At 43.9% G+C, this 26279-nt stretch overlaps 1 protein-coding gene across 1 annotated transcript in view; it reads left to right on the top strand.

Annotated features, from left to right (window-relative positions):
- Positions 1 to 26279, top strand: part of LOC119419352 (MAGUK p55 subfamily member 4-like) — a 110552-nt gene that overhangs the window by 2493 nt on the left and 81780 nt on the right. The window contains exons 2-5 of the mRNA XM_037686660.1: positions 1806 to 1927; positions 2019 to 2096; positions 17339 to 17422; positions 17504 to 17635. Of these exons, the coding sequence (XP_037542588.1) occupies positions 1806 to 1927; positions 2019 to 2096; positions 17339 to 17422; positions 17504 to 17635 (416 nt within the window). The remainder of the gene's footprint in view (positions 1 to 1805; positions 1928 to 2018; positions 2097 to 17338; positions 17423 to 17503; positions 17636 to 26279) is intronic.

Genomic DNA, 26279 nt, shown 5'->3' with positions numbered 1-26279 from the left:
GAGAGAGAGAGAGAGAGAGAGAGAGAGAGAGAGAGAGAGAGAGAGAGCGTGAATGGTTGTTTGTCTCATTTGTCTCTCTGTGTCCCTGTGATGGACTTGCAACCCATCCAGGGTGCACCCCACCCCTCACACAGTGATTGCTGGACATGGGCACCGGCGACCCCCGTGACCCAAAATGGAAGAAGCGGGTAAAGAAAATGGATGGATGGTCAGTTGGTCCCTCAACACAATTGATAATATTTCTTCGAAGAGAAGACTGGCTTTAGGTGAGCCGATTTTCCCTGTTGGCACACACGCAGCTGGATATTTCATCGACTTTTTTTTTTTTTCATTTAGCCTTTATTTATCCAGGTTAGTCTCATTTGACTTGAAGTTCATTTGTATTTATCTCTGCTGCCATTGATGGATTTTAAGGACATGTATATAATTGGAATTATGATAACTGGTTCCTGCTTTTTGGATTCGGCTGATTCCTGGTCTATCAACAATTAAGGAAGTCGTCGGTAGCAAATTTGGACCTGATCAGGCTGCTTGCCTAATAATGACTAGGTTCGTGCCTCGAGCACCTGGACTCATTTGCTTTTGGCAGGATGGATCAGATCTCAGGGATTATTCTCAGGCATGGTCCATTGGCCTGGTCATTTAATTTGGACGTTTCAGAACCGAGTGGGCCGACACAGACTCAATGTAGATGTCATTAAAGTTCTGCCTGTCCCCAAAACAAACGTGTTTATCTGAATTTGGCTCCATGACTAGCTTTGACAGGAAGTTTTGTAAACCTGATGCTCTGCCCTCCTCCCCTCCTAACGAGGAATTCCATGAACTTTTCAGAGGGGCCCAGCTGAATAAATATTCTGTCATCATTTCAGGATTCTCTGGATTCGTACTTGGTTGTCCTCGACACACCCCGAGTGTGTACGGATCTCTCCAGAGGGGACTATTTGAACTGAGCGATCTTATCTGAACTCTGCAGTACCTCTGTGTCTTGTCTCTGGACATGCTCACCGTCCTTGCGGACCCCCTCGTTGTGGATTGTCCATGTCATTATGTGCTTATGTTTGAGATTTTATTTCATTATCATGCTGTTGACATTCAAACAAAGATTAAAAGCGTGTTAGGATTTTTTTTTGTCTCCAAACCCTATGTGTCATTGTCACCACATTTTACATCTGTCCAAACAGGTCTCACTTGTAAATGAGTCTTCGAGGCTCAATGATACTTATCTGTTTAAATATAGGTTGAATTGAGAATTGAAATAAAAAAAATGTTAAACTTAGACACACCTTTGCTATAATGTCGAGCAAACAAATAATTGTTTTTAAGTGTTAATGTTGTTAATTCTTGTTAAAGTCATCCCGCGCGTGCTCCTGCCACTGCCATTTGGCGGCCAGTGGATTTTTGGCATGACATGGGCCTACGTTTCTGGGTCGGCAGCAGTGACGCACACGACACGTCAGTGGTGACACATAAAAAATACGACCTTTACGGCAAAGCGACTTCTGTTTTTTTTCTCTATATTAGACATTTTTGGACTGATGCAGCATACACCAGAGCAAAGTATACGGCAGAAAATATGGAACATATGATAACATTTGAAAATTCTGGTGTATGTAAGCAAAACTAAAAAATAGCTGAAAGGTGGAAATACTGTATGTACTTTATTCATTTTGTAGAGATTCTCTTATATGTCTGACAATACACAAAATACTAAAACAATTCAATAAAGAAATAACAACCATCCATGTTTTCAAACTGACATCATCATCACAAACCACATGTAGAGGTCTGTGTATGTGTGTGTGCAGACATCAGTGATGTGCTGTCCAGCATGGTGGAGGATGTCAGCGATGCCGCCAACAGAAACATTAGTGGCGCTCATATTCTTCATGAACTCCTGAGTGCTCCATGGCTTCGTACCTTATTAAGGGTATGTGTTTTACTGTTCCTTTAGTAAAACTGTCAAATCATCTTTATATTTAATTAACAGATTACAAAAGTCCTTACGTTTTTCTTTGCAGATTTACAAGTGTCTGCTGCAGTTCCAGAGGGCAGCGCCAAGCCCATTTCTACCTTATGCCTCAGGACTCTCATTTGAGGTAAGTAAACATCTCCATGTACAAACAATGAAAAATTACCAGGTTTGGATGCTTTCAGTTTTCATTTGTACTGGAGAAAATATCTCTCACTAATGTTGTTTACCCAAAAGAACCACAAATTATGGCAGGTGATTATTTTTAACCAGCATTTTACTTGCAAGGACTGCATTCAGGACAGGTTGCATACATAGATGCATACAGTAAATGCATATGCATGAGAACATTGCCACAGAATCAGCCTGGAATAGAATAATCTGCAGACATACAGCAGCAGAGTTCAGTGTGGGTGCTCCACAGTCAGCCGTCGGCAAGTCGGCCTCCAGGTCAATTCAATTCTATTCAGTTACTTTATACAGCGCCAAGTCAGAACAGAAGTCATCTCAGGGCACTGAACAGAAACATTCATATATATAAAAAGTAAGTTAACACTATTTACCTGACGAGCAGACTGTTTTGAATTTAACTCCATCACAGAACTCTCATCTTGAGCAAGCACGAAGGCAACAGTGGAAAGGAAAAACTCCCTCATGAGGAAGCAACCTTTAGCAGAACCAGGCTCAGGACAAGCAGCCATCTGCTTCGACTGGCTGTGTTTGAAAGGAACAGGAAGGAGGAACAGATACACAATGGCAGATCAAGAATCACGTTAAAATAGAAATAGTATCAAATGAAAACTATTCAATTTGAACAATTCATTTAACAAAATTAGGTAAATGAGGTCCTCCAGTAGTCAAAGCCTATGGCAGCACAACAAGCCAATCTTAATTATAGGATTAATCAAAAAGGAAAGTCTTAAGCCCAGTCTCAAAACTGGACAATGTGTCTGCCTTATGGACAGAAAATGGAAGTTGGTTCCACAAAAGAGAAGCCTGATAACTGAAAGATCTTCCTTCGATTCTGCCTTTGGAAACTCTAGGAACCTCAAGTAAGCCTGCAGTTTGAGAGTGGAGTGCTCTGTTAGGAAAATATGGAACAGTAGGTTCTCATAAGATGGAGATAGGCTGTTGAGAGCTTTGTAGGTTTGAAGTAAGGTTTTGAATTCAATTTGACAGGAAGCCAACAGAGAAAAGCTAAAACTGGAGAAATATGATCTCTCCTATTTACTCTAGTTAAGACTCTGGCAGCAGCATTTTGGATTAACTGAAGACTTTTTGGATTAACTTAAAGAATTGAATTAAAGAAAGAAAAGAACTTAAAGAATTGTGCCGCTCAAGGTGGCTGCATGTTGGAGCAGCTCTGTTACTTTCATTCTGAGATTTTGCTTTTGGAAACATAAATTCCTCTTTTTCTGGATGTAAATCACATTTTTTGGATGATTGTTTCCTCTGGTATCAGATGCTGTGCAGCTGGAAGGATTTTTACTGAAACTTTTTTAGTTTTGGACATTTGTTATGATGCGTAACCATGGCAACAAGGCAGTTTTCTACAACCAACAGCAGCTGATTAACATCTCAAAAGCTCAAATAATATCTCAACTACAGCCCTAAATCTTAATTGAGTTGAAAAGGATGTTCTGTGGACGCATTCTCATCTACCTGCCAGCTGTGCTCGAGTGCCTGACCACTGAGATCCTGGAACTAGCAGGAAACACGGCTCATGACAGTGGAAGGACAGGATCGTCCCTCGGCACCTACAATTGGCTGTCCGCAGTGACGAGGAGCTCGGCAGACCGCTGGGAGGAGTGGTCATCGCTCTGGGAGGCGTTCTGCCCGACATTCGCGCTGTCCTACAGCCCGGGGGGAACTGAGAGGCCAGCCGAGTCTGGGTGGATGGATCGGACGGCATCTGCAGCCAGTTTCTTAGGATCCACTGTGGGATGGACCTTTACAAGAGATCATTCCTGTCTACAGCCATCAGCATCTATAACATCTCTTAATGAAATGAGGATAATGAGTTACAACAACAAATAATTTCCCTTTGGGATTAATAAAGTATTTTTGAATTTAATTGAATTGAAGAAGTATTTTGACACCCAGATAATAAACCATTGCAATAGTCCAGTCTAGATGTGACAAATGCATGAACCAGTTTTTCTGCATCAGTTTTAAATTAGATGTTTCTAATATTAGCAATAATTGCGCAAGTGGAAGAAATGTTGGTTCTAGTAATGTTTTTAATGTGGGGGTTAAAAGACATGTCCTGATCAAAAATAACACTAAGATTTTTAACATTAGAACTGGAGGCCAGATAACTGTTATTCAAGGAGGGCAAACGACTGAAAAAATTATTCCTAAGATGCTCAGGTCCGAAAACCCAAACTTTAGTCTTGTCTTTATTCAAAAGCAGAACATTTAGTGTCATCCAGGCTTTTATGTCTTTAAGACTTGCTTGTAGTCTAAGTAAGTGATTGGAATCATCGGGTTTCATGGACAAATACAATTGTGTATTGTAGCGTATATCCAAGATCCAACAAAAGACAAACTGTAGATAGAAAGTCCAAAAGACACCGGAAGAGGGGACTTGCCCCGGAGACCATCTTAGCACCAACATAAATTTTTTTCCACGTTGAAGTAAGTTATTGGGGGAAAAGCAGTTTTGTTTGATGTTTCCTCAGACTGATGAAGCCTTTTGCCTGGAAGGTGAAAGATTTCAGCCCAAAAAAAAAATAAATAAATAAACTGTCCAGATGACCTGACTGAAAATTGTTGGATTTTATACATGGATTATTGCGCATGGACTTTGGTGTTTTGAACCAGTTTGACATGACTGTCAACAAGGGAGAGGGTGGGGTCTTGAGGAGAGGGTGTGCCCAGGAGACTATCTTAGCACCGACAGAACTTTTTTTTCCCACTATGAAGTAAGCTATTGGGGGAGAAGCAGTTTTGTTTGGTGTTTCCTCAGACTGATGAAGCCTTCTGGATGGGCGGCGAAACTTCTCAGCACAAATAAATAAACCGTCCAGATGACCTAACTGAAAATTGTTAGGCAGTCTCTGAGCAGAAAGCTCTAAGAGTGAACTTTACCTCACTACAGAACTGTGGCTGCTGTAGTAACAAAGGAAGTTACCCCCACCCCAAGTTGGACAGAGCTTCAACAAATGTTTTTGCATGTAATAATGGGTTGTCAGGATCAAACTTGCATTTTGCTAAAAGAAATGGTGTTTGTGTAAAACAAGGTGTTGACATTTTTATCAAAAGCTATTGCGTTTCTCCTTCAAAGACTTTGAGGGGAGGTTATAATTATATTGATTCAACCTTTATTTAGACAGATTAACCCCATTGAGCCTCGGGGACTCATTTACAAGAGAGACCTGATTCTATTTCGCCCTTTAAGAGCTGTCGCTGGTGGGTTTATCCCGTCATACAAAGCATCGCACTGAAAAGTTTAGTCCATGCCCACCTGTTGTGTGGGCCCCACCCTGTCCGTTTAAAGTACGTTAAGAGCGGGTAATCGGCTCCCATTTTTCTTCAGCAAGCTAATAGCACTGAGCTTCAAACAATGCAATGTCCAGCACCAACATCATCCACCTGTGTCCGTCCTGCAAGACCGGCTACATACTGAGTTTTGACCGGCACGACATCTGCGAAGGATGCGTGGGTCCCCGCCATGCCGACCTCGCCTCCTCCTGCCACCTCTGTGACCTCGTCCCCCCGGAGGAGAGGCAGAGGCGAGCAGCCTTGTTCAAGGCTAACGTCGAGGAGTGCCTCTCTGTGGCAGGGGACTGTTCGCTGGACGAAGCCATCGACTTCTTTAACGCAGACTCTAGGAGCGAATCGGATGGTTCCTCCGGGACAGGTGACATCAGCAGCAGCCCCGCTGCTCACTCCCTCCTGGAGAGCATAGTATCGGAATGGGGGGGGTGGGGGTGGGGGGTGACCACACTGCTCCCAGCCTTCGGTGCCCTCCTCTCAGAGCTGCCTGGCATAATCCAGGAGGCGGCTGACACAAAGGGACTTTCCGTCCCTCTCCTCCCCCCGCCCAGATCGGATGATCTAGCGTGAAGGTTTGACTCCACCCCGGCTCACCGTCCTGATCCCATCTGGCCTCGTTTCCCAGCAGTGACGTCCTACTGGAACGAGGCTGCAGCCAGACCTGGTAGACTGAAAGCGCGGGTTTCCACATTCGCGCCCATCACCAGAGTGGAGGGGTTTACTGAGCGGAATTTTCCCTCGGTGCCCCCCCTGGAGCCAAGCCTGGCGGAGGCTCTCGGAGCGAAGATGTCCAGGTTGGACCAGCGTCCTGTACCTCCAGGGAAGCATGACCAGATGGTGACGTCACTCTCCAACTGAGCTCACCAGTATGCGTTCCAGGTGGCCGCAGTGAACAACAACGTTGCACTGCTGGCGTACAGCATCTCAAAGAGGCTGGAGGGAACATACTTGCCTGAGGAGACGAAGAGAGCTCCCTCTGCAAGGCGTCTGACGTCATCTTCAACCTGTGCGCCTCCTCTGTTGTCTGCCTGTCTCGCATCGCAGCCTGGATGACGATGATCCAGAGGTCCACCTGGCTCCATCACTTCCCCTCCCTGCCGGAGAAGCTGCAGAAGGACTTGCTGGAGGGCCCCATCACGACTGACGTGCTGTTCCGAGCCAATTTCAAGGCCATGCTCGAGAAATCGAAGAAGTCGGAAGATTGTCGGAGACTGTGCGCCATCTGATCAAGCCGCACTCCTCCTCTCCCGCCTGCTGGAGAGAGAGTGTGGCCAGAGGCAACAGCAGAGACGCTCCACAGCTGCAGCAGCGTCTTCTCGCTCCGCTGCCAGCCCCTCCCGTCAGAGAACAGCCCTCCTCATCCCAGCAACCAGCGGTACAGCGTTTCCCTAGAGACCACCAACATGCGCCGTCCTGGAACAACCAGCTGCAGGGCTCACGGGGGAGAAGATTCAAAAAATGACTCCTTGCGGAGGATGTGTGTGTGCACAATGATGGTTTGAGTTCTGAAATAAAACGTAAACATCATTCAGAAATCAAAGTGTCTGATTTCAGCCCGACTGTCAGTTCAAATGATCTAACAGCAGCTTCTCCTCACACATCCTCCACACAAAGTGAGCCGGTGTCCTCCAAACAGGTTTTTAAAAATCACTGCAGCTCGAGAAACACACAAAATGTGCGCGTGACACAGCAGCCAAAAGTGAATGTTTTCAGCAGACCGAGTCCAGTGGGAAACCTCGCTCTCAGCCCAGGCTGTGTGCTGCCTCCTCTGACTGCAGCTGTGACAAATGCGCAGCCCCACGGCAGCCCTCACCTAAACGGCACCGCTTGGCCAAGGGCGGGCACGCCTCCCCTCAGTGCATGCCAGCTCACATCAGCACGGATGTGAGCCCACAGCCTTAGCGCGGCACAGAGGCGCCTTCAGGGCCCTTTCAAGGAAGCCTCCCCATGGGTCGCTCGGAGTACGCCTCCGCAGCACATGACGGCGGTGGAGGCTGTAACTTGGTTGGCATCCATAAAAAACATGACGTAGCACAAAAACGTGTGCCCGCTCCCCAAAAATTACGCGGAATGGCAGCAAGCGTGCTCTCTAGACAGATGGATGAACCGTCTTATCAGCAGGGGATACACATTGCAGTTTACAGCCCAACCCCCCCCCCCCCCCCCGAAGGAATTTTAGAGACGGTTCTGTCATCTCCAGAACAGATCTCGTTCCTCCACGCAGAAGTTCAGGAATTTCTGGTAAAAAATGTAATTTCTAGGGTTCCAGACGGAGAGGAAAACACAGGGTTTTACTCTCGTTACTTCTTGGTCCCAAAACGGACCAGAGGGATGAGACCCATCTTGGAATAGTCAATTTTAAACAAGTCGATCATGGAGAGACATTTTCACATGTTGACAACCAGACAACTTTTAGATAACATTCAGCAAAACGACTGGTTTACCTCCATCGATCTGAAAGACGCCTACTTCCACATTCCAATCATTCCAAAGCACAGAAATTTCCTGCGGTTCTCCATTCAAGGGACCCAGTATCAATACAACAGACTTCTGTTCGGGTATTTCCTCGCGCCACGCACGTTTTCAAAATGAGTCGAGTCGGCTCTGCAGCCACTACACAGAGCAGGGATGAGAATTATGTTTTCTCTGGATGATCTGCTGCTGCTGACCCGTTCCAGACAGGAGGCAGCAGTGCAAACTCAGGAGCTGACGTCACACATGCAAAATCTGGGCTTCACCATCAACTGGGAGAAGAGCTCAGTTCACCTGGTCCAGAAGATCGTTTATCTGGGAGTGGAGCTAAACTTGGTCACTATGAAGGCTCGTTTATCTCAGACAAGAGCTGAAGCTCTATAGGACCAGCTCTGCCACGTGAAGCCGGGCAGTGTAGTAACAGCTGTTTCCGTCATGAAGTTATTAGGGACGATGTCGTCTGCTCACACGGTGATTCCATTGGGCCTACTCCACATGCGACGCCTCCAGAGGTGGTTCGCTCGTTTGCGTGTGGACCCGGTGAGGCAGAAGAGACGGTTGATTGCTGTGCCCCCTTCCATGAGAATCGACCTGAGACACTGGGGAAACCCTCTTGTTCTGTCAGAGGGAGTTCCTGTCAGCAGACCTACGTCACACGTCTCAGTTTTCACAGACGCGTCCCTGTCAGGCTGGGGAGGCACATGCATGTCCCGAGCTGTGAGGGTGCAGTGGACACCCCACACAGCAGCTCATATAAATATTTTTGGAATGTCGCACGGTTTTGAATGGGATTCAACATTTTGCTCCTGTGCTGCGGAATCAACATGTTCTGATTCACACAGACAACAAAGTGACTGCAGCATACACAAACCGGCAGGGGTGTGTGCGCTCAGTCCAAATGTTACACATTGCGAGACGGCTGCTGTGTTGGGCACACCAAAATATGCTCTCCATCAGAGCAGTGAACATCCCTGGCGTTCTGAACAGAGGAGCGGATGTGATGTCCAGGGGCAGTCCGTGTCACGGGGACTGGAGCCTCCATCCCGAGCTGATGGCTCAGACGTGGCAGAAATTTGGCAGAGCAGCTGTGGACCTTTTTGCCACAGGAGAGAACGCTCATTGTCATCTATGGTTCTCACTGAGCCCGCGGGACGAACCACCGCTAGGGGTGGACATGTTTGCTCACAGCCCATGGCCCAAAATGCTTCTTTACGCATTTCCCCCATTCCCTCTGATATCATGGTTTCTGAACCGAGTTCGGGAGGAGGAGCTGACAGCCCTCCTGGTGGCTCCCGAGTGCGTGAACGCCCCATGGTTCCCAATTCTATGACGCCTGTTATCGGGGCGCCCGTGGAAACTGCCGTGGAGGGAGGATGCTCTCCTCCAGGTGGGAGGAGCGATCAGGATTTACCCAGAAATAGGCCAGCACCTTTGGGTCTGGCCGCTGAGCGGATCCGTTTAGAGAGGATGGGTCTCTCTCAAGATGTAGTGCGCCCAATCCAGGATTCACGTGTTGTCTCCACCATAGTGCTGTACACATCAAAGTGGACAGCTTTTCAGCGTTGGTGTAGTGAAAAAGGTGTAGAGGCCACCTCATGTCCACTAGGTAGCGTGCTGTCCTTTCTGCAGCAGCTGATGGACAGAAATCTGGCGTTCAGCACGATTAAAACGTACGCTGCAGCCATCTCTTCTTGTTACGAAGGTTTCGGGGACAGAACAGCTTTTAATCATCCGCTGATGAAGCATTTTTAAAAAGGTGTACAGAGGCGCAGGCCTGTATCACGCCCACTTTCTCCACAGTGGGATTTAACGCTGGTTCTGCGAGCCCTGATCAAAGCTCCATTCGAGCCACTAGATCAGGTTCCGAATAAATTCTTGTCTCTTAAAACAGCCCTGCTGTTGGCTTTAACATAAGCAAAGAGGGTGAGTGATTAATCTACCCTCTCTGTCGCTCCGTCATGTCTCAGAATTCAGGCTGATGGCAGCTCAGCTGATCTGAGACCTAATCCAGCGTTTATGCCTAAAAACATCACAAGCTCTTTTAAAATGAGCGATATCGTTGGAGGGATTTTTCCTTCCTCCCCACAAATCAGAAGAAGAAGCATCTTTCCATCTTCTCTGCCCTATGCATGCGTTGACCTGTTACGTAGCACACACGGCGTCACTGCGTTAGACTCAACATTTGTTTGTGCACTATAGAGATGCATCTGCAGGTCGCCCGTTATCCACCCAGCGCCTGTCACATTGGCTGTGTGAGGCCATTTCTGAAGGCCTACGGAGCATCAGATTTAGAGCCTTCTGACAACCTCAGGGTGCACTCGACCAGATGTATCGCATCTTCGACTGCTTTGCATAATGGTATGACAATGCAGGATATTTGCACTGTGGCCGAGTGGTCAACACCCTGTTCATTTATTCGCTTTTATTTACGTGATGTGTCGGCTTGTTCCATGACACATTCTGTCCTTAGGGCCTTGACAGAATGAATATTGTTGTTTCATGGAATCTCGTTTAAACTCACATCTGACTGCATGCATTTACAGTGTGAGATGTTATCAGTCACAGGTTATGACTGTTGTTCTTGTTCTATGGTCACTAATCAGTTCATGACTTCTGACATCAATCAGTTCATTTGATTAATAATCAGATTGTATCTCTGCTTTTTGCAGATGATGTGGTCTTATTGGCTTCATCAGATCGTGATCTACAGCTTTCGCTGGAGCGGTTCGCAGCCGAATGCGACGCGGCCGGGATGAAGATCAGTTCCTCCAAATCCAAGGCCATGGTCTTGAGCCGGAAAAGGGTAGAATGCCCTCTCCGGGTCAGGGAGGAGGTCCTACCCCAAGTGGAGGAGTTCAAGTATCTTGGGGTCTTGTTCACGAATGAGGGAAAAATGGAGCGTGAGATCAATAGGCGGATATGTGCAGCGTCTGCAGAGAAGCGGGCACTGTACAGGTCTGTCGTGGTGAAGAGAGAGCTGAGTCAAAAGGTGAAGCTCTCAATTTACCGATCGATCTACGTTCCCACCCTCATCTATGGTCACGAGCTTTGGGTTGTGACCGAAAGAATGAGATCTCGGATACAAGCGGCCGAAATGAGTTTTCTCCGCAGGGTGTCTGGGCTCTCCCTTAGAGACAGGGTGAGAAGCTCGATCATCCGGGAGGGACTCAGAGTAGAGCCGCTGCTTCTCCACGTCGAGAGGAGCCAGTTGAGGTGGCTTGGGCATCTGTTTAGGATGCCTTCTGGATGCCTCCCTGGTGAGGTGTTCCGGACACGTCCCACCGGAAGGAGGCCCAGAGGAAGACCCAGGACACGCTGGAGGGACTATGTTTCTCGGCTGGCCTGGGAACGCCTCGGGATTCCCCCGGAAGAGCTGGCCCAAGTGGCTGGGGAGAGGGAAGTCTGGGCCTCCCTACTTAGGCTGCTACCCCCGCGACCCGACCCTGGATAAGCGGAAGAAAATGGATGGATGGACAGTTCACTTATTATTAATCTGTTCATGTTGAAGAGCTGTGGATCTGCTCTGTTCATGGCCCTTTTCAGCCTCTCCTTTTTCCCGTTGAAAACTTTTTTGGGGCGTTCATGCAGTCGGAACGCGTAAACTAAGCAGCGCGCGTCTGTGCATGGTACGCGTAATTACGCAACGCGTATTTACTTACATGGAGAGCTGAGTGACAAGTTGTGTTTCTGGGCAAACGGGCACTTCTTATGGTGTTCGAATGGATCCAGTGAGGCGGGGACCACATCATGCTTCGCCTTTAACCCACCAGCGACAGCTCATAAAGGGCGAAGCCTATACGAAATAGAATATTGTTTACGTACTGTCACCCCAGATTCTATGAGTATAGGCGTAGCCCTTTAAGCGTCGGGCCTCACTGGCTCCTAAATGGCTGAAGAAAAAGCTATTTGGGAGCCGATTACCCACTCTTAACGTAATTTATACGGACCGGGTGGGGCCCACACAACAGGTGGGCGTGGACTAAACTTTTCAGTGCGATACTTTGCATGACGGGATAAACCCACCAGCGACAGCTCTTAAAGGGCTACGCCTATGCTCATAGAATCTGGGGTTACAGTACGTAACTAACGTTTCTTAACAAAGAGTGATAACAACAGTGAATAACGACAACAACAATAGACAGTCACAAAAGAGGCATAAAATTTTAAATTTCTTTTTTTTTAACAAATCAAAACAAAATAGCAACCAAAAGAACAGTCAAAAGGAAAAGTAACGAAAAGGAAAAAAAGAAACAAAAAAACCCATCTAGATTATAAGGCGGTGTAGAAAACTAAAAACAGGAAGATGTCTGCGTTAGTTTTTGCCAGGAACTTAACAGATGTTTAAAGCCACTTAGAGAGTACAAGGTTGAAAGCGTCAGATCTTTTTGCAAGATATTCTAGTAAACAGGAGCAGAGCAAGAGAAGGCCCTTTTGCCTAGTTCAGCCCGCACTGAGGGGACACTGCATGTAATAATATCCTGGGAGCACACGCTGTAGCTGCACTCACGCAGAGACATGTAGGAGGATATGTATGAAGGCAGTAGACCAAGAAGTCCAACATTTTTCAGTCAGGTCATCTGGACAGTTTCTTTTTTGTGCTGAAACGTTTTGCCTTCGATCCGGAAGGCTTCATCAGTCAAGGAAACACACAATAAAAATGATTCTTCCCCCAACAATTTACTCCAAAGTGGAACAAACCAGTTCTGCTTGTGATAAGATGGTCTCTTTGGTACGTCCCTCCTCCATTGTCAGCCCTCTTCGGGCCGGCAATGACTGAAAAATGTTGACTGAAAAATGTTGGATTGTATACCTGGATTATTGAGCATGGACTTTGTTGTTTTCAACCAGTTTGACACGACTGTCAACAAGGAAGAGGGCCAGCAATGGAGGAAATTATGCCCTGTCTAGGACACGGCGTGAGAGATCTTTTTTTATACCATCTCTTCTCATGTTTTCTTCTCTTTTCTCATCCAAGCAAAATATTATTCTGAATAAGAATAAGAAAGCCGCGGTTTTTTATAGTAGCAGCTTCGTGCACTCCGTCCATCTTTCGGACGACTGTATGTACATGTTCTCGTTGTATCTCGGTGCAATGATAATAAAACTTATTCTGATTCTGATTTTGATTCTGAATATGATGCCAGTCAAAGTTAGATAAATCCTAGAGGAATGACTGTTCACAAAAATGTTTCAAATTCATTTTTTGAATTAATCTGGGCTAAGGATGTGGAAGTTTAATGTCTCTGAGAGCCGCTATTACACAGTAATTACTTAAAATGTTGGCAAAAACACCTATACCGAGGAATTTGTGAGGCATTTTTGTTAGAAATAGGTCTAAGATGGAAGATTTTTCATGATAGTTATTGTTCCGTCTGGTAGGAGAGTCAATGATTTGGGTCAGATTAAGTGACAGGCAACATTCCTTGTATTATCACAGATGGGGGTCGAATTTTCCCAGTTGAGATTTTAATCTCAAATGGGAAAATTCCATTAATTATACAGTCGGGTTACACCCACTGCAATAGGCAATAGCACTCTGGTTAAGATTAGGGGGCACGACTTCTGATGTGTCAGGTAAACGGACACCAGAGGTCAGTTGTTGGGCAGTAGTTGTCAAGTAGTTGTTGTCAAGGCAATTGCTGAGATGAGCAGTTGCTGAAAGGAGCTTTCTGGAGAGAGCAGTCTCATGATGGAAGAAATTGTCCTGTTGGAGAGTTGGCTCTGAGCCAGCCTAGCTGAGAGATGGAGAAAGTCCTTAAAATGTTCAGACACCCTGAGAGTCATACCCGCAAAGCTGAAAGAGACGAAGTCCCCGAAGGAAAACATCCCTCTTCCGGTAACAACGTGAACCTCTGGCTCAGGTCATCGCATCCGCTATGATAATGAGAGAATGGACATCTCCCAGGTAGGATAAAACATCTTCCTTCTGCTGATGAAACAAGTGCCAACTGAGTTTGTTTAGACATAATTTAGTTCACGAATCTGAAATAAAGCTTACCTAAATTTTAACGTTAGAGCTAGAAGCTTAGTCCAAATTCAAAATACTCTTCTCAAAGTCTTCAGACTACCTATATTATTTACCCTTTTGGTATATATGAACAATATGAAATATGAAAATTCAAATTTTATATATGCCATATATGCATCGACCTTTCCGCTCTAGCCCTGTCAGAAAAACAAAGAGTCACAAATCTGGGAGTGATAATGGACCCTTCCATGAAACTCAGCAGTCAGGTAAACATGATCGTTAAATCCTATTTTTACCAACTGAGGCGACTTTCTAAGGTGAAGCCCATTTTGTCAAAAAATAACCTGGAGACAGTAATACACGCATTCATTACATCTAGGCTTGATTACTGCAATTCGCTCCTGTTTGGTATCAGTCAGATCTTGATTGCACGACTACAACTGGTCCAGAATGCAGCAGCCTGATTTTTAACCAGTACAGGCTAGGGATGCACCAATCCACTTTTTTTAACTTCCAATCCGATCCCGATACCTAAATCTGAATATCGTCCGATACCGATCCTGTTCCGATATGATCATCATTGATTTTATATGAGGCTGTAATAATCTCCTCTCAAGTACAATTTGTACAAATATATGCATGCATGTCCAAAAAGGCAACTTGTGGTTTTATTAATGCTGGATAAGTTTTAACGTTACAATTAAATTCTGCTAACACAAAACATGTTTTTTTTTTTATTCCTAGCTTTAAAGTGGATATTAAAGTGATTAATTTAAGTGATTGTTTAAAGTTATTTTATATTTTTTTAAATAAGGGGCAGATCTAAGAATTTTTTTCTTCTTTCTGCACTCTTTTCATTCAATGTTTTCTTTTTGATGATGTTTTTTTAAATTTTGTTTCTTTAAAATGAATGAATAAATTAATTAAAATAAAATAAAATGTTAATTGGCTTCAAACACCTGCTAAGTTCATGGCACAAACCAACAGACATGTCCCTGTTTTTAGTATTTTACATCACTTTATAATGTAGCTGTTTTTGTTTCATTTTTTTTAAATATAATTTTCAAATCATGCTTTTTTATGATTGTCTACTGTTGTACTGATAAATATCTTCTGCAGGGTAAACTATATCTTGGCTGCAAGTATAAAGCTGAGAAATCCTTAATTTTCTACAACTGATAGTGGTTGATCATTAATTATGAAGTTTAACAACTTCTCTGTAAACATTTGAGCTCCGTGGTTTCAGCGATGTCTTCTTCTTGTTCAATCCGAAGCAGGCAGCCTGATTTCGGTCAGCTGCGCTGAGTCTGCCCCTCCTCAGAGACAGGCAGATTGAACGCGGCAGATTAGACGCGGCTGGCTGGGGTCGAGTTGGCTGTTGTGGGTTGAGCAAAGAGTTGCGCCCCGCTGAAACCACGGAGCTCGAATATCCAACGTAAAACTAACTTTACCGCGGTTTAATCTGGTACTATCGCTCTGCAGATATTGCACGTTGTTGTCTTGTTTTGTGGTGTTTCTAGTGTAAAATACTTCCACACAGCGGACATGTTTTGATGAAAAGTTGGTTAGCTGTTAGCCACAATGCTGCTCACTCAGCCCTCACGTTGTAGCTGGTTGCAAACTATGAAATGGATTTCCTGAATGTGAGGCGGGTCTTATTACTCTGGGCTCATGAGACATGCCTCTGTTCAGGAAATCCATTCCATAGTTTGAAGCCAACATGCATCATGGATCAGAAATATCGGCAGGTAGGATCGGAAAAATCTGATACGTAAATTATGCTGGTATCGGAGGCCAATACCGATACTGTATCAGATCGGTCCCATCCCTAGTACAGGCAAAAGAGAACACATTACACCAGTCTTGGCCTCCCTGCACTGGCTACCGGTTCACCTTCGAATCCAGTTCAAAATACTCCTGTATGTCTACAAATAGCTGAACAGTTTCGCCCCCCCATCTCTCTGATTTGTTACAGCCATATGTCCCACCATGTTCTCTGAGGTCAGTTACTTCTCACAGTTCCAGGAACTCGTTTTAAGCGCAGAAGTGGCAGGGCCTTCTCTGTAGCAGGCCCAAGACTTTGGAACGAGTTACCTCTGCTTGTCAGACAAGCCCCCTCCCTCTCGGTTTTCAAATCCCATTTAAAAACCCACTACTATTACGTAGCATTCAACACCAGATGATCTGTGTTTTGAACCTGCATACTCCACACTGGTCAGTCGTTATATTTATTATCTGCATCGTTTTTATGTCTATATTCTGATTTACTTCATTTTGTATATTGCTTTGTGTGTTGCTTGTTTTTCTATCTGTACAACATTTTGGTTGGCCTTGTCGCTGTTTTAAGTGCTCTATAAATAAAATGGTATGGTATATTGTCATTATTCAAACTGAAAATAAACGTTACTGAATTGTGTATTTAAATTTCCGGATTTTTTCTCTTTTCCTCGAGAGAGGGAGATTAAATTTGTTACAAGGACTCATGCATATGTTTTGGGATTGAGGCTGGTCAACATTTATTACATAACTTGAACGGTTAGTGTATACACCTGCTAAAAGGTGTTCAGACCAGCCTTCCCACTACATATTATTTTATTGGCGTCCAATGTGGGGCAATGTTTGATTTACCCGTGAAGAAAGACAAGAATGTTTTAACACGTTGATTAATTTTTGGACTGAGTTACAAGCAAAAAAGTTTCTCTTTATACCTCTGCCCTGATGAAGCAGAGGAGGGAGGGACCGCTGCAGGTCTGTATGTGTGTATTCTTTGTGCTCCGTTTGTGCTATGTGCTGCTGTGAAGGTAAATGCTGTTTTTCTCTGATTCGTGTGCTATTAAAATTTCTAGAAACTGGTACTCTAAAAAGATTGCTTAGCGCTGATGATAAGTATTGGATCCAAAGTTTTAATGCCTTTGGGGCCAGGCCGGGCGCGGGTTAGAAATGATTGCTCTAATTTCAAGCAAACCTCCTGTTGGAATCTCAGAAGTAGGCTTTTAACTATGCAAAACACACCCATCCAAAACAATCTTCATCATGTACAACAATCAAATGTTTTAGACCAGATGGCCATCTTGCTACTCACAGACACAGCCTGAGGACAGCCAAGGCCAAAGTGGTTCAGAAAATGGGTTGTAAGCTCAATCATCCAAGTATGCAACAACAAAAAATGTTAAATCATGTCATCTGGACCAGTTTCTGTAAGTGAAAATGTTTCATAAACTGGTCCAGATGACATGATTTAGCCTTTTTTGTTGTTATCTACCTGGATGATTGAGCTTACAACCCTTCTATTATTGAGCATGTGTACCCTTGGTCCAGCTATATAAGACCCATGAATCACAGCTCAGTTGCTGAAGAAACAAATAAATGCAATAAATACACATATTTTAAATTTCCTAATAATTATTTATTGATTTTTTTTGTCTTGTCAGATCATGAGTATATTACATAAAGCACACCGTCCTTCAGCTGAAGCTAGAGAACTCTACAACCTCCTCAGCTCACCACATGTCCAGGTTTGAGATTCTCTCCAACCTTTGAGTAACTCATATCTAATGTTCTGTTGGACTCTTTTTAGTGGTCTCTGTGTTTGGCAGGCCCTGCTATCATCCCATGACAGTGTGGCTCAGTCGGACTATTTACCTGTCCTGCCACCCCTGCCTGATGGTTTACCTGAGGATGAAGAGGCAGTGAGGATTGTTTGTCTTGTTAAGAATAATCAGCCTCTAGTAAGTTTATATATATACACAACCTTTAAAGATGTGCAAAGATTTGATTTTCTGCATTGATTTGCTGACAAACAATCATAAACATTTTGTGTAGAATATTTGTACAAAAACCTTGGAATCTTTGGAATCATCGCATTGAAAACCAATATTTTATCAAATATATTTTTATTCTGATTGATTTTAAAGACTCATTGACATTCACAATTCAACCCAGTCTTTTTAATAAAGGTATGGACCATTTGTCATACTTGTACAACCTTTATGGGTGTACTTATACTCCAACATTACAAGAAAAAGTGATATCAACAGCAGGAAATAATTTCTATCTCCATCATCTACCATTGATCTATAGCCAGGTTGCAGAGGCAACAGGTCCAGAGAGAAACCCAGAATAATAACCCAAACCCCCCCCCCCCCCCACACACACACACACACACACCCGCATGCAAAGGCACCAATGGCTTGCATAGGCCAGGCAAGCTTAGTCTTGTTCCTTGAGGGCCAGTATCCTGCAAGTTTTAGTTGTATATCTGCTTTGACACTCCTGATTTGAATGAATGAGTAATTAACAGGCTTCTGCAGAACTTTAAGACCTGCTGAATTGCAGGAAACGTAAAAAATGCACAATAGTGGCCCTTGAGGACCAGGATTGAGCCCCACTGGCATTGTCCATTATTTTTCCATTTCCTTCATCAATTTTGGTTTGCTACATTTCCAGAAACCAAGAAAAAAATGGTCTCTTTGTGAAACTTGATTTTGAATATTGTACATTGATTTTAATAATAGTATAGACTAGAGGAGTAGTGGTACAGAGGTTAGAGAGTTCAACCTGTTATCGGAAGATTCTAATCCCCCTTCTGACCTCATCATCAAAATGTGGGTGGAGAAGATGAAGCATCCACAACTGCCTCCACCCTCATTTGCCCTACTCTGGCTCCTTGCGCAAAGCCTTTAATTCCCCATCTGCTTCCTTGGGCACCCTATATGGCAGTCTTCTGCTCCACACAGAGGGCTGTGGTAGCTCAGTGGTCCACAGTTGCATCATGAAGGGCATCTGGCATAAAATAATTACCAAATCCTCATGCGAGTTCACTCACTGTGGCAATAATCCCTGAGGAAGGGAACAGTCCATATGTATCCTGATGCATGCTCAATAATCCATTTAGAACAATCTAACCAGGTTAAGTCAGGTCCTCTGGATGGACGCTTCTTTGTTGAAACCTTTTGTCTTTTATCCAAAAGACTGTCAGTCTGAGAAGCTGCAACAAACTCTGTCCTATAAATAGCACCTTCTCATAGTGGATCAACCAGTTTTCTGGTGACATCCAGAACTAGCTGTTCCCGTGCAAAAAGAGGACCATCAGCCTAACGACCTAATGCCCCAATGGCTGTTTACTATTCACAGAGGGCTGAGTGATACTAGCAATAACAGCATTGTAAGAGGGGGACAGTTGAACACGGAGGCCTCCACCCCTGTTTAATGATGGATGATTTCTTTGCACAAAGATGGCCTCCTTTACTCCTCTCTCAAACCATCGTTCCTCTTTATCAAGGATGTGAACATCTTCATCCTTGAAAGAGTGACCGCTGGCCTGGAGATGAGTGTAGACCTCAGAGTCCTGGCCTGATGATGTTGATCTTCTGTGCTGGTCCATCCTTTTGGCCAGTGGCTGTTTAGTTTCCCCGATGTAAGACTGATCACAACCCTCCTGACGCTGAACAGCATAGTGCCTTGTAGATTAAAAAAAAGTTCACTAGAAGTTTATGCCCATAACAATCTTTTGTTTGATAGAACGCAGTTTTCATACATTGACAATTCTTTAAGCCCCCAGTATACTGTCGCGTACGTCCGTTCACGCGTACGTACGCGTGTACTGTACGCAGATGGTTCAGACTTCGTACTCGGGCATACAGACAAGGGGTGTTTACCTTCAGGACAAATTGAGGTCACTGATTGGTCATTTGCTGACACGCCTACTGGTTTGATTAACAGGTCGGGGGAAAAAAAACAAAACGAGTGCTGGCAGCCTCAGCCACAGCGGTGTTCTGTGTTTATATGTTGTTAATAAAAAGATCTAAAAAAAACAAAAAAACAGGGAGCGCTAGCTCTACAGCCCACACATCAGACCAGCCCACCAGGAAATCTCCAGACCCTCCCGCAGCCACGCTGGACCTGAGTTTAATTCGCTCGTGACAAATTCCTTCATTTTTTTTTCATTTCATTTAGCCTTTATTTATACAGGTTAGTCTCATTGAGCCACGAGAACTCATTTTCAAGAGAGACCTGTTTTAGGGAGCACATGGTGCTCCCTAAAATTTCTCATCATTTCAGTCATGGCATCAACGGAGGAGGAAGAGATCACTGCCTCTTGGCAAAAAAACAAAAGAAAAGGCCAGATCAGGGATGAAGAAGGGGAATTTAATACATTGGTGTCGCATACAAAACAGTCCATCAGTTTATTGTGTGACACCGCTTACGCATATGCGGTCATAGAAATTGAGCTTTGCACGGACATGCCCTGGGGGGTACGCTCGTACCTCTGCGTACGTATGTGCGTACCTCTGCGTATGGACATACGCGGCAGTATACTGGGGGCTTTAGGCTTAATTTCTAATATGCACATTTGTCTGCCTAGTAGCAGTGCTGGGTGCACCTTAGAAAAGGAAAAAATCACCATGGCAACCTCTGGCTCAGTAGTTCAGCAGGTTATTTTTTTGTTTAATTATTTTATCATAGATGTTCTCATAAATCTTGTTTAATTTATAGCAAATAAATTGTTAGCATTAAGAACTGAATAAAAGCCTCTGCAGATTTATTTAAAATGTCAAAGTGCAAGCAAACAAAAAACAAACGGCTTCTTAATATACAATTTGTTGATGCTATAAGAGTCTGGCTCTTTCATATCCTAGATTATGTCATGCCAAATTACTATTGGGCGTTATAGAAGTTGTTGATGTATGTCGGAGTTTCTGGCTCTGGCACTCCACAAAATCACAAGATATTTTCTAGACATATAGATGTAACATGTCTTCTTTACTCCTCAGGTGTTTATTGTCCATACACATGACTTAATAATGTTGAAATAAGCTTGCAGGTCCCATAAAAATGGCTTTATTTGTACAACAGCCTAGGCTGTATTACATAGCATAATATATTGTATTTTAATGTTACAGGAATCTCTGTGAATTTTAAAAACTCAGTTTCTTCTTTTTTGTGCACCAAGAGTGGAGACAAGCGCAGAAGAAGTGTAGCAGATGATGGAACGGGAGTAAATCGTGGACGTTGGAGTAGCCTTCATCGCCTCACATTAGAGCACCTCATCCCTGCGAGAAGGGCCTGGTCAGGGGAGGAGCTTAGAATGACAGAGACTGAAGCCAGAAAGTTATCTCTTCCCAAAAATCAGTCCTGCTCAATTCTCCCTCGTTATGGGTCAACAGGAAACTGCCATGTGTGTCCTCAAAATGCAAGACTTTGGAAGCAAGAACACAACCACTCAGCTCCAGCTGTCTTTAGTCTTGATGTTTGTTCTGGTAAGAGGAAGCATGGAGCCAGTCATCAGTCCATTATTTTAATCATTCCATTGTCTTTAACCAAGTTGTTGATGCCAAAATCACAAATATGAAAAAGGGAAGGGAACCAGCACATCATTCCTGCGTTCATTCATCTTTCCTGGAAGTTTCCATGTTGCTTTGCTGGTTCTTTTTTATTCAAATGCTAAAAGGCATCATTTCATTAGTCTGTTTTTATTTTATTTTATTTTTTAACCTCAGAACCATGCTCAAACCTCATTTCATCCTTCATATTTTTCATTGACGAGGCAAATTAACATTATTTTCAAGCATACCTTTATTTGATCTATTTCTTAACTTTTTTACTTTTCTTTCTTTGTTCTTACATGATGCTAAATTTCAGAGAGACCAAAAGCTCACAGGAAAGAAGGTGCCTCTTGCAATGGAAGCAGTGATGACTATGCTTACCCTCCTCCTCCAGTCCCTGCTTACAGTATCAGTCTTCCCAATTCTCCCCTTTTATATAAAAAGGATTCAAGCGGAAGAGAATCAAGGATCATTACCACATCTGGTCAGACCTTGGTTAGAGTCCACACAGCACCTCCAACTCCTGGTACTCAACACTCAACACAGCAGCAAGGAGTCAGCACTCTTCCTGCTACTGACAGAAAACACTGGTGTCAAGCTGTACCTTATAAAAAACACCAAGGAGAACCTTTAAACCATACATATATGCCCAACTACTATACTGATCCTCAGCACAATAAATACCATAACCAGCCAAAACGAATCCAAAAGAAGATGCAACAGAAACATCACCAGCCCTCTTTGCCTCTTGAGATCAATAAAAACTGCAGCATGGAGGAGCTCAGGACCACCGTTCACACAGTGGCTAGCAGCGTTGAGCACAGCAGTCAGGACGTCCGACATCTTGGCAAAAAGATGATGGCAGCAACAGAAATGATTACAGACAAAGTTGAAGAGAATGCCCAAGCACTCAACCTCCTCGCTGAAATGATCGACAAACTCCAGGGGATCGTTGTGGCTGAGAAACACCTGGAAGCACCTTCCCCATGCAGACCAAAATTACACATTCAACCAGTTCCACCTCCAAGGGGCTCCTCACTATCTCCAAAAGTGATCCACAAACCTTCAACACTTTATCCACGCCCTGTCTCACCTTCCTCTTCCTCATCGTCTGCAGGTTCTTGTTTAGATGGCTTTACATTGTCCCAGAGTCCAAAGTGGTCGAATGGAGGGGCCAAAATTAAAAAGAGAGCAGTAGATTGTGATGTTAATGAACATGTTAGGGTAAAAAATGAACAAGCTTCAAGAGCTCAAAAGGAGGACCAACAAGACACGGGCTGCTTAAAAATAAAGAAGAGGAAATAACCAATCAGCTTGTGAAGAAACTGTTCTTGTCTGCTTCGACTATGGAAAGAAACGAGGACTCTTTGGACCACAATTTTAGAGCTTATTTTACTTTTATGTCTTTGAAGATTGTGAGATCATAGTTGTCATTCATGAAATACTAATGCAGAATTTTCTACTGTTATTACTGTAGTTGGATTTTTAACCAGAAACAAACTTGTGACTGTTTTATTCACTAAAACACCAGAAGCAGTAGTTTTTTTTATCCCCTTTTTACTGGATCACATAAAGGACCAATGATGTTAACAGGTACAAACAAATTTATATTCTCTCCATAATTTCTCGTTTTCCAGCTCTATCCATAAAGTTATTTTAGTACTCAATAATTTCATCACCTTTGTTGTTGCCAATTTATTTTTCAGAGTTTAAATACACACTGAACACAGTTTATATTTTAATGCTTTTAAAGATGCACATGAAATCAACACAGTTAAATATCCGTTATACTTTGTACTACGAGTATAATCAATATCACCCATTGTTTTAAAAGACATACATTTAGTTGGTGTCACCATTTATTGGAAGATTAGGTGTGTCCCTGTGTACAGATTTAAAAAAAATCTTTTATCAGGTTTGATATAGCATTAATGGCAATAATTACCTGTCAGTAATGTTGGATGTCCATCTATCATTTGTAAGAGAAATAGCAGAAGATCTGCCTTGGATGAGTCATAAACAACTGTAGGATGTATTTGTTCATTTAGGGCTAGAAAAAGTGTTCTGCAGATTTAATGCAGGCAAGCCTAATAGTAATTTATTTCTTTCAGTGGGTTTTCCACCTATGTTATAATAATGTTCTCTTAGAGAATGACTGCATACTTGCAGCTACATTGTTCACAAACATAGACAAGTTTATATTTTAGTTAAATGGGGACTGCCTAAAGACAGCCATCTATTATTATCCACCTGAAGAGTGTCTTGAACTCTTCTATCAACTTTAATGCGACCAGAACAACAATCTGTACCCCCATGAATGTTATATCAAAATGACCGGCTCGGCACCGTGATGGGAGCTATTACTCTATCCGAATAAGGCGTAATAAGGCGAAGTTTCTTCCTTTTAAAAGGGAGTTTTTCTTCCCACTGTTGCCACTGTGCTTGCTCAGGATGGGAGACTGCAACGAAGCCAAGATTCAACTTGTCTGCTGGATTCCTTAGAGAACTTTACTAATTAGCTTTTTTGTATGTGAATGTTTCTGTAAAGTGCCCTGAGACAACTTTGTTGTGATTTAATGCTATATAAATAAACTGAATTGAATTGAATTCTGGCGGCTGTGGCTGAGTGATTAGAGCAGTCGTCCTCCAATGCAAGAGTTGGGGGTTCAACTCCACCAGCAGTCAAATGCTGAAGTGTCCCTGGGCAAGACACTGAACCCCTCACAGCCTCTGATGTGTGTCCCATCAGTGTATGAATGTGATAAAGCACTGATTAGTCTCTTTAGAATGATTTGTTCAATTAGCTTTGTAGAGATCTAGTATAGAGCTGTATGAATGGGTCAATTCAGTGGTTAATTTGAGCCGGATCCTGCTGGAACAAAATCCGTGAACTCCCTCATTCTGACCGACTGTCTTCCGGCCACTATTTGACCGGATCCGGCAAATCTCCACCCCTAAAAGTCCAAAGTCATCACGCATTTTTATTTATTTATTTATTTTCTTCTTTCGGCTGCTCCCTGCGTTAGGGGTTGCCACAACAAACTAAGTCGCACGAAGACTTGGCAGTTATTTTACGCCTGATACTCTTCGTGACACAACCACAGACCACTGAGCTACCACAGCCCTCTGTGTGGAGCAGAGAGCTGCCATCTAGGACACCCAAAGGAGCAGATGGTGGGGGTTAAGGGCCTTGCTCAAGGGCCCAGAGTGGGACGAATGAGGGTGGGGGCAGGTGTGGGTGCTTCACCTACCCCACCCACATTTTTGATGTTGTCGGTACCGGGGCTTTAACCGGCGACCTTCCGATCACAGGCCCACCTTCTCTAACCTCTGTGCCACTACTCCCCATTTTGATTATTTATTAAAATTACAATGAGAGGAGACGTTGCCCAGTCTGTGGAGTGGATGTTCCAGCTGCACTACGCGCACCAGCTCACGCACATGCTCCAGCCAGCTGGATGAAGCTGACGGTGGGGTATCAGCTTCATGCAGCTGCTCCAGCCCAGCAGAGACATGGACCGCATGTCCAGCGGGGAGCGTCTTTATGCTTCAGCTGTGCGGCCTGCAGACAGCGCATGTTTTATGCACAGGAGTGTCTCCAGACAGCTCTCCAGAGCGCGCACAGCTGCTATGTGTCGGAACTCCTGCACATAGACATATACACACAGCTGAAGGTGAATGAAGACACTCCCCGTGGGACATGCGGTCCGCGTTTTTGCTGGGCAGGAGCATGGTTCGTGCGCTGCGGCTGGAACATCTACTCCACAGATTAGGCAACGTCTCCTCTCGTTGTATTTTTAATAAATAATTAAAATAAAAATGCACAATGACTCTGGGCTTTAAGGGGTGGATATTTGAGGTGGTGGTGGTGTGGGGGGTAGGACTTTTGACAGAATCAGAGCTGCTCTATTCACAGGCTTTTCTTCTTGCTCTCTAAAATAGTAATTTCAATTCAACCTTTATTTCTACAGGTTGTTTGTCTCAATGAGCCTCGAGACCCTAACCCTAAACCTAACCCCTAACCACTGCTCTTTGAATTGAGAAAGCTCCTTGGATGAGAAGCGAAACGTCTTCTGTTACAAATAAAGTCCAGTTGTTTTTGTCTTGAACATTTTTGAAGCCTCGAGGACTCATTTACAAGAGAGACCTGTTTTTAATCAATTTAATCAAATATTTACAAATGTAGGTAAACAAAGATGTTTAGCAATATGTTAAAATACACCAAAATGCAGGAAATGGTATCTCTTTTATTCCAAATTTTCTGGGGGAGGAACCACACACTGCCGCCACAGGCGGACCACCTGCTATTTGTGTTCCGGCATCAATCAGTTTACAAATTAAGCCCTGGGTAAATGAGGGCACAGATTGTGTTGTAAAGCGCTTTGAGTGTCTTGACAGGATAGAAAGGTGATACATAAATACAGCCCATTTACCATTTATTGGTGTTTCAAGGGGGGCAGCACGGTGGCGCAACTGGTAGAGCTACTGCCTCTCAGCACCCAGGTCCCTGGTTTAAATCCCGGTCCATGGGCCTTCTGGGTGGAGTTTGCATGTTCTCTCCGTGCATGCGTGGGTTTTCTCCAGGTACTCTGGTTTCCTCCCACAGACCAAAAACATGCATGTTAGTCTGACTGGTAACTCTAAATTGTCCCGAGGTGTGAGTGAGAGAGTGAATGGTTGTTTGTCTCTATGTGTCAAGTCAAGTCAACTTTATTTATAGAGCACATTTAAAACAGAAGCAGTTATCAAAGTGCTTAACAACAACAACAATCAATGAGAGTAAAATTAAAGAGAAAAAATATATATATACAATACACTAATAATAATAACTGAAGAATTAATAAAAAGCATTTAAAACATAGGGTCACAGATTAAAAAACACTAGATCAATTGACACTGAGTGAAATGCCTGCGAGAACAGGTGTGTTTTTAGCAGGGATTTGAAGTGAGGAAGGGAGGTGGTCTGCCTGATGCTGGGGGGCAGGTTGAAGGGAGGTGGTCTGCCTGATGCTGGGGGGCAGGTTGAAGGGAGGTGGCCTGCCTGATG

The sequence above is a fragment of the Nematolebias whitei genome, chromosome 13 (assembly GCF_014905685.2).
Source record: "Nematolebias whitei isolate Nwh7 chromosome 13, NemWhi1, whole genome shotgun sequence".
Lineage (NCBI taxonomy): Eukaryota > Metazoa > Chordata > Actinopteri > Cyprinodontiformes > Rivulidae > Nematolebias > Nematolebias whitei.
This window is presented reverse-complemented; position numbering and strand designations above follow the sequence as displayed.